The sequence below is a fragment of the Aegilops tauschii genome, unplaced genomic scaffold (genome assembly GCF_002575655.3).
Source record: "Aegilops tauschii subsp. strangulata cultivar AL8/78 unplaced genomic scaffold, Aet v6.0 Super-Scaffold_100181, whole genome shotgun sequence".
NCBI classification, from domain to species: Eukaryota; Viridiplantae; Streptophyta; class Magnoliopsida; order Poales; family Poaceae; genus Aegilops; species Aegilops tauschii.
In genome coordinates, this window is record NW_027332455.1 from 356,741 (window position 1) to 366,392 (window position 9,652).

General features: G+C 43.9%; 1 protein-coding gene across 1 annotated transcript; it reads right to left on the minus strand.

Annotated features, from left to right (window-relative positions):
• Positions 1-5,757: 5,757 nt before the first annotated feature.
• On the minus strand, positions 5,758-9,342 carry LOC141028191 (uncharacterized). Its single transcript, XM_073506059.1, has 3 exons — positions 8,967-9,342; positions 6,874-7,176; positions 5,758-6,335 (listed from the first exon to the last, which is right to left on the minus strand). The coding sequence occupies exons 1-3, from the start codon at positions 9,340-9,342 to the stop codon at positions 5,902-5,904; spliced, it is 1,113 nt and encodes a 370-aa protein (XP_073362160.1). The 3' UTR covers positions 5,758-5,901.
• Between the last annotated feature and the right edge of the window lie 310 nt (positions 9,343-9,652).

Here is a 9,652-nt window from a genome sequence, read left to right on the forward strand (position 1 = left end):
TCCCTCAGTATGGAGTTCGTGGTTGCACTGTCCACAAGGCATAATTCCTCTTCCATCAGATTGTCACCGTAGAGAACTATATATAAGACAAAGAACTTTCAATAAGAAAATCTCATGTAAATACATAGAATACAATATTATTTATATCAAATATGTTGGTACAATTACAATCTTATTATATCAAATGTGCTGATACAATATAAAGACAATAACAATACTTATATTCTTATTACAACATCACAAATGGACATGGCTAAATAGATCACTAAGGAGATTTTGGGACTAGTCGAAGTCTCCAAACACGTCGTTTGAGGTATACTCAATCATCATGTTCTCCGTGTCAGCAAGGTCCACTGGCTGATGGAACGCAATGGTGTTGCTCGGTCCAGGAGGAACGTCGTGCAAACTACCGGCTCCATTGGCGTTGTCCGGATGAAGGTTGAAGTTGGCTTCAAACCTCTTTCCTTGAGGTGCTCTGCGTCCCTGAGATTGCTGGTACAGCATAACCAGATGCTTTGGGATCTTGCACTTGTCAGTGGGGTGCGTGTAGCATCCACACTTGTTGCAAAGCTGAGATTTATCAAGTTTGGGTTTTGCAGTGCCTTTTCCCTTGTCTGAGTTCCTAGACCTCCTGTTCCTAATGCGCTTTCGCTTGTTCTGGAAATTTGATTGATTGCCCCTAAAGGCAACATCAAACTTCTGTCTATTCGCGACATTCATATGAACTTCAGGTAAAGGTTGTGCCCCAACTGGGCGTTGAGAGCCATTCTTAGCGAGTAGCTCATCATGCTTTTCAGCCTGAAGTAACGTATGAATAAGCTCGGAATATATAGTATAGTTGCAAGCACGGTATTGCTGCTAGAGGATCTTGTCCGAAGGGAGCATAGTAGATAAATTTTTCTCTATCTTCTCCGCATCAGTAGGTTCCTTCCCGCAAAAACGTAATTTGGAACTTATCTGATGAACCTTGTGGTTGTACTCACCGACGGACTTGAAATCCTGAAGACAAAGGTGAGTCCAATCATGGAGTGCTTCTGGTAGGACAACTGCCTTCTGCTGTTCATATCTCGTTTTGAGGGCTAGAAACAGAGTTGGGAGATTCCTCCTCTAAGTACTCAGACTTAAATCTGGGTGAATATGATGCCTTATGATGCATAAAGCTGCATAGTTTTGTTGTTATGTCAGCAGCGTGGCTTCGGCCGGTAGAGGAGTCTCCGAGTCCTGGATTGCACGCGCTATCCCACGGGAAGCAAGACTGATCTTGACGTCCATGGCCCATGTAGGATAGTTGTGGCCATTGAGGGCAAGCTCCTCAAATTCTTTTGTGGTCATCATTTACCTACATGGATGAACCAGAGATAATTAATTTATGGAGGGTAAATTAAAAACCATCATGGTTGTATTGTAATAATGGTGCAAAATTTGATACTCAAGTGAAGAACTTGAATAATGTAGACCTCAATTGATTGAACATAACACGTCAAAGATCGCATGGATCTCACGGTAATAGGCTACATAATCTGACAATGTCAGTAGATGCGCTTGTTTCTATTACCTTGTATATGTTATCAATTTAAATATAAGAAAGTACATGTTGGAGGTAATCATTTGTCGAAATGGACAAAACATAGACCGTGGTTCCAAATATAGTGAGGGAGGTGTGTATCAAAATTTTGCAAGTTTGTTGTATGAGAGAAATTAATCTCAATCGTTGGGACATGTTCTAGAAAATTGGAATGTGGTAAACACATTGAACGTGACATTTCTAGATAATGCTGGTCCTTTATTTACATTATCAAATACTCCCTCCGTCCGGAATTACTTGTCACAGAAATGGATAAAAGTAGATGTATATAAAACTAAAATACTCTAAATACATCCATTTCTCTGACAAGTATTTCCGGACAGAGGGAGTATATTAGATAATGTAAACACACGCCTACAAATATTTACACAAGTCCTAAAATAGAGTAAATCTAAATACCAGACTAGGATGTAAATAACAACATGCACATAGGCTAAACAGTACTCCCTCCGTTCCTAAATATAAGTCTTTTAAGAGATTCCACTATAGACTACATACGAAGCAAAATGAATGAACCTATACTTCAAAAGACGTCTATATACATCCGAATATAGTCTTTATAGTGGAATCTCTAGAAAACTTACATTTAAGAACGGAGGGAGTACTAATCAGTGAGAAAATACTACTGAAACTACTGTTGAAACTACTGTTACGAGAATTATACAGGAGACAATCCAGAGAAAAAAAAACTTTCTACGAATTCGGCCCGTAGCCTGGGGCGATCTAGGCCAGACCCATGGCCCAAGTGGAGAGGGGGCGGTCGGTGGCCTTTTAACCAGGCAATCGTCCTGACCACATCCACGCCTGGGTGCTGCCGTCGCATACGCCGCTGCTCACAGGTGGCCCGCACTAGTAGAAAAAGGGCCTATTGTTCCGGTTGGTAAGGGCCTTTTGTCCCAGTTTTTGAACCGGGACTAAAGGGTCGTTATTAATGCCCTAACCTTTTAGTCCCGGTTCTTACACGAACCGGGACAGATGGGCCTCCACGTGGCCGCTGCGGCCAGCCCAGGCCGGGGCCTTTGGTCCCGGTTAGTGACACCAATCGGGACCAATAAGCATCCACACGTCAGCATCTGGCTGGAGCTGAAGTTTTTGTTTTTTTAAGGGGCTGATTTAGGGGTTTTGGGGGTTAATTTAGTTGTTATTAGGTAGCTATTAGAAAGAAGTGTCCTCTCTTATATCTCCGTGCTTGATTTACCAACGCTACGTACTGCTATGCCTAAACATGGCTTAGATTGAAGTGAAGGCAACATGTGGTGCATGTCGAAAGTAATACTAATCCTAACTTGATCAAGTTTGGATTGTACTACTTTCAACATGCACCACATGCATGTTGCCTTCACTTCAATCCAATCCATGTTCATTTCACCCGCTGATATATAATAACTCTTCATGCGCGCATCATGCGTCATCATATATAATAACAAGTCCTACTAATCATCATCATACAACTTCTACTCGTTATTAATAACCAGTCATACGATCATCATCCTCATAGTCATTGAACCAACCCTACTTAATTGTTCTTAGCACATGATCATCAGTATTAGGTAGGACCGAAATACCCTCTTTAAGGTAAAATAGCATAAAACAATATAGACCCTGACTCTCCATTATGGAGAATGGAGATCATCCTGTCTCCAATTCTTGCGCTTCGCTTCCTTTTGCTTCCAAGAACCTCCTTGCGACTGTCCATATATTTTTTCCATTCTTTGATTTGCATGTCTCCACTTCTTTTAGAAATCCGGTATGGACAGTTGAGATTCGTAGGATGACTTGGTTGTATGTTCAAAACATCAAGCCTACCATTCTGATACATCAAATGAGGCACACAATCCTCTGGGATTATCTGTTGAAAAACATAGTAATAACTTCATAGTTAGCAATGATATACTAGTTTTAGAAGTATGCAAAAGATGCACGGATGTCGTAATAGTAAGAAATCTTACCAAGGTATCTCCATAGTAGTTATCGTAGTTCAACACGTGCACTAGTGGCACGTATTGACCATAATATGGAGGAGTTTTACAATAGATATTGTAATTCTCAAGATCAGTACAAAATCCGACCAGATGAGTTTTCTCATTATAAGTTAACTCAGAGCCATCGGTGTAGTAGGTTCTGTCTACCATGTTCTGCACATTGTTTGAACATACAACCAAGTCATACGATCATCATCCTCATAGTCATTGAACCAACCCTACTTAATTGTTCTTAGCACATGATCATCAGTATTAGGTAGGACCGAAATACCCTCTTTAAGGTAAAATAGCATAAAACAATATAGACCCTGACTCTCCATTATGGAGAATGGAGATCATCCTGTCTCCAATTCTTGCGCTTCGCTTCCTTTTGCTTCCAAGAACCTCCTTGCGACTGTCCATATATTTTTTCCATTCTTTGATTTGCATGTCTCCACTTCTTTTAGAAATCCGGTATGGACAGTTGAGATTCGTAGGATGACTTGGTTGTATGTTCAAAACATCAAGCCTACCATTCTGATACATCAAATGAGGCACACAATCCTCTGGGATTATCTGTTGAAAAACATAGTAATAACTTCATAGTTAGCAATGATATACTAGTTTTAGAAGTATGCAAAAGATGCACGGATGTCGTAATAGTAAGAAATCTTACCAAGGTATCTCCATAGTAGTTATCGTAGTTCAACACGTGCACTAGTGGCACGTATTGACCATAATGTGGAGGAGTTTTACAATAGATATTGTAATTCTCAAGATCAGTACAAAATCCGACCAGATGAGTTTTCTCATTATAAGTTAACTCAGAGCCATCGGTGTAGTAGGTTCTGTCTACCATGTTCTGCACATTGTTTGAACAATCAAAATAAGTTGTCAATGGAAATAAGCTGTCAACTATTTTGAAATGAACAATATAAATTAGCTAATAACTATGTTTGAAAAACTCACATAGCGGTAGAATTGGAGGCGTATCAACAAGGACCCAAATGTCCATATTGTCTTGCTCGATGTCAGGATCACCAAGATCCATGGTGACAAGCATACCCTCATCAAAACCATACATCTTGCAAAATGCTTCCTAATTTTTGCAACCAAAATGGGTTACGCTCTCAGAATTATACAGATTTACTTCAAAATCTATATCATGATGGGTCCTTAGGTGAATTTTTTTGTTTCCATACTTCCATGGTCTTCAAAACCCATCCTCTCCAAGACGTAGCGTCTTGCATGGCATGGGATAAGCTAGCCGAATTGTAAAAGATGAAAAGTACACGTTGAAATAGTTGAAGTCGTGCTTAATTACGAAAAAATAACACTTGTCGTCGTTGCATACCGTTTCAACATCGAAGGTCTCCTCCAGCTTAATACTGAAGCGCCGATCTTCGTCCAGGTGAGGCCTATCGCACTGACCTCGGTCGTCGTGGCACCAGTCGCACTCCCCCGGGAGACTTTCGTCGTCCGAGTACGACATTTCCTATGTTCATAATTCAAATATTAAACGTCTACAATTAAATATATGTACTAAAAAACCTAAGTTAGATCATTATTATTCATCACGGGTTGACTATTGGTTTGTCGAGTCTTTTCTTGAAAACTCTCAGCTCACGTGGTGTATACATTCGACCGTTGGTGATGGTCGCTCCTCAATTTGTCCCCGAGTGCATTACACCAAAATGTCTAGCACACGGGAACAAAGGAGAAGCGACCCCCACGACAACAGTCGGGATTCTTCGTCCTCTCATATATATATGGTGGAACTCTCCCTCACTGATTCCTCTCTGACATTTGCGACCGTCGGTGATGGTATGGTAGCTCCTCCTTTCGTTCTCGAGTGCATTACACCAAATTGTCTAGCACACGGGAACGAAGGAGAAGCTACCCCCAAGACAACAGTCGGGATTCTTCGTCCTCTCATATATGGTGGAGACTCGACAGACTTACAGTCAACCCGAAATATCGTTTAATTACCTTTCTAAAAGAGGATTTGGCTAGTCTCACCTCGATGTCGGAGGGGGCGGTGACAGGGACGACGGCGGGGATGATGGAGGGGTCGGGGGCTCCTAGATTTCTGCGAAAACAAAAACCCTATAAGCTATCAACTAATCATATGCATACGCCTTGCATAGTGCTCTCCAATTTTAGCATTCAAAGTAGGAGTAGTTTTCCACTTTGAGCATTCAATAAGCAAAATCAAATCACAAAATAAAGTAGTATTCAAATTAGGATGCATTCAATTATAAGCAAAACTACATCATCACCATGCGTCCGTACATCGTCGAATATTATCACTGATACACCTCGAATACTATCATACATATAGCATCGCTAGTACAGCTAGAACAGTAGCGCCCGACGGGTATCGGCGCAGGCGGTGGACACCCAAAGGGACGGAACCATCATAGGATCATAGCTCCAGTGAGATCCCTGAAGAACCTGCCAGGTATAGTCGAACCTGCCCTCCAACGCAACCATGTAGCGACGGACGTGCTGGTCCTCCTCGCTGACACGGTGACGTACCACCTCCGCGGTGTCCGGAAGCCTCGGCACCGTCACTGGCCCACGCGACCGCCACCAAACAAGGATCGGGTCAACGACGGGCTGGCTCCTCACCAACCTACGCCCACCGGAAGGTAGCACCTCCGAAAACCAGCCCGGCGGAGCCCAGTCCCGGACATGGCCCCTCTGATCAAGCCGGCCTCCTCCACCGAGTCGACGACGAGGATGCAGGATAGGCATCGTCGACGTCAATGCGGGATTAATTGCTTGAACTAAAAAAATAAACTAGTTCTATTAATTTTCTTGCAAAAATAAAGTAGTTCAACTAGTTCAACTACTAAGCACTTACTATAAATAAATAAAATAAAGTAGTTCTTACTAAAAATAAACTACTTCTATATATAGTAAAATAAAGTAGTTTTATTAAATCAACTAGTTCAACTACTAATTAAGCACTTACTATAAATAAAATAAAGTAGTACTTACTAAAATAAACTACTTCTATAGTAAAATAAAGTAGTTTTATTAAATCAACTAGTTCAACTACTAAGCACTTACTAAAAACAAACTTGTTTAACTAGTTCTATTATATTTAACTAGTTCAACACAATTTTTTTCTAAATATGCACATATATATATACATAAATTGACAAAAAAAACATCTAATTCAACTAATCTAAAATACATGGAAAAACATCTAATTCAACTAATCTAACTAATTTTATTAAACACTTACTAGTATATATACATGGAAAAAATACATATACAAAAAAATTGAAAAAAAAAGGATTCGGGGTGGCGGCGGCTCACAGCGGGGCCGGCCGGCTAGGGCAAAGGCGGGGGCGGCGACGGCGTCGAGGACTGCGACGGTGGGGGCGGCGGACGGCGTCGGCGTGCAGAGGATCCGGGCGGGCGCGCGGAGCAGGGCACGGGCGACGGCGACGGCGTTGGCGGCGGACGGCGACGACGTGGGCGGCGGACGGCGACGGCGTGGGCAGCGGACGGCGTCGGCGGGGGCGACGGCGACGGCGTCCGGCAGCCTGGCGGCGTCCTCTCCGCGCGCGTCGTCGGGGGCGAACTGCAAGATGCAAAACAAAATTTTCACAAGTGTGCCTTATATACATGAAGCTTTAGTCCCGGTTCTTGTCAAGGACCGGGACAAATGCACCTCTTTGGTCCCGGTTGGTAGGACCAAAGGCCTCTTTTCAGCAGCCCAAAGGGCGGGAAGCAGAGGGCTTTGGTCCCGGTTGGTGGCACCAACCGGGACTAAAGGGTGGGCATTGGTACCGGTTAGTGCCACGAACCAGGACCAAAGGTGGGCATTGGTCCCGGTTCATGGCACCAACCGGGACCGATGTCCTGCGCCTGCCAAAGCCGCGGTGCGGTGGGATGTTTAGTCCCACCTCGCTAGCCGAGGAGCGGCATGACCTGTTTATAAGCCCTGCCCCGCCATCTCCATTGAACTCCTCTGAACTGCAGGCCTCTGGGCCTAATCTTGCACTGCTATGCCTGTGGGCTTGCTGGGCCTTCTGCGGGCCTGAATCCTGGCCCATGGATGGGTTTCTAGTCGTATTCAGGCCGTGGTAGCCCAGTAGGTGGCATTTTTTATTTTTTTCCCAATTATTTTGTTTTCTTTTTTGCTTTATTTATTTTATTTTGTTTCTACTTACAACAAAATACTTATTTATTTTATTTTATTTTGTTTCTAATTACTTATTTATTTTACTTTATGATAATTATTTTTGCTATTAAAGTTTCTATCAAAAAAAGTTCTTTATGAAAATTCTTTTTGCTTTTAAAGATTTTGAACAGAAAATACTTCGATAATTTTAGTTGCATCAATTTTATATGATTTTAGTTTCAATAATACTAGAGGTTTCTTATAATGTTTTGAACAGAAAATACTTTGTTAATTTTAGTTTCGTAAATTTTATTAAAGTTTATTTTATTTTGTTTCTACTTATATATTTCAATAATCTTGACTTTTTGTATGTTCAAAATGCACCATTCAAAGCCACATCATCATTTTTCAATCCTTTCTGACTTCATTTGTTATTTATCATGCATTTACTAATTATTTTTGAGCTATAAGACCCTAAAATTGAAAAGCATTTCAAATGAACTCTGAAAATTAACAAAATGGTTGTCCCGGCAAAAGGTGGATGCACTTCGTGAACAAAATGGACAATCTCTTTCAAAGTATCAGGGTTTCGGACGAAAACTCATCTGTTACAAAGGGATTTCATTTTCTTGAACTTATTTGAACTCCTGACTTTTTGTGTGTTCAAAATGAACCATTCAAAGTAGAGACTGATTTTGAATGGTGCATATTCAACACACAAAAAGTCTGTAAAGATCGCCAACCCCAACATAAAAAAATGAGCATAGATGCGCCTATAGAGAAAATTCAACCTAAAATTCATAATAAATTTCTATGAATTTCAGAGAAACTCACTGTGAATTTAGGTCAAATTCCCTGTATAAGGGCATCTATTTTCATTTTGAGAGGAGCTCAACAAGGCAGAGAGGGACGGGCTTATAAACCGGTGTGAGCGCCCTTCGGTTGGCGAGGTGGGACTAAACTCTGGCCGCAACGAGGACCAATCCTTTAGTCCCGGTTTGTGGCACAAACCGGGACTAATGGTCATGGGCCAGGGGCGAGGCGCATTGGTCCCGGTTCGTGCGTTGAACCGGGACCAAAAGGTCCAGACGAACCGGGACCAGTGGCCCACGTGGCCCGGCCGGCCCCCTGGGCTCACGAACCGGGACTAATGCACCCCATTGGTCCCGGTTCGTGCGGAACCGGGACTAATGGGCTGGCCAGGCCCGAACGAAAGCCCTGTTTGCTACTAGTGCCGCTGGCGCGCCTCCATCTTCCTCGGATGAGGAGACGTCGATGGCACCGGCAGCGGCGCCGTTGGGTAGATCGGGGGCGAGACCAGAGCGACGACTAGGGCGGAGGTTGATGGCGGCGATGGCGCGACCGAACAGACGGCTGCGTCCCTTCATGCTCGCGGAGTCCTGGAGGCGTGGTCGGGCGACCGTGCGCGGGGGCGGCGGTGCCTCGTCCGGCACGGCGTCGTCGGCGCGCGGAGGCTCGGCGGCGACGCAACTCGGGTCGGCGTCCTCATCTGCAGGCGGCGCCACCAGCGTCGGTCCAGCACCTTGGGTCGTCACTGTAGCGCCGTTGGGGAACGGCACGAAGACGAAGGCGAGCAGCGGCGCGATGGCCGTGTCCAGGGGCGCGGAGGCCACGTCCAGGGCCGCGTCCAGCGGCATGGTGGCCTTGTCCAACGCCACGGCGTCCAAAACGGTGGAGGCGGTGCACGGCCCGACGAAGTCGACGGCACCCGCCTACTCCATGATGGCGACGGTGGCCATCCTGACGAATGAGGCTGAGGAAGAAAGAAGCAAGGTTAGGCATCTCACTGTCGGCGAGGCCTTTGAGTGCTCTCGGCAGAGCTTGCGTGATAACGTGTTTAAGCGAAAGATCAACTTATATTGATTGATACTCCCTCCGTTCCTAAATGTAAGTTTTTTTTAGAGATTCCACTATAAAGACTACATTCGGATGTATATAGACGTCTTT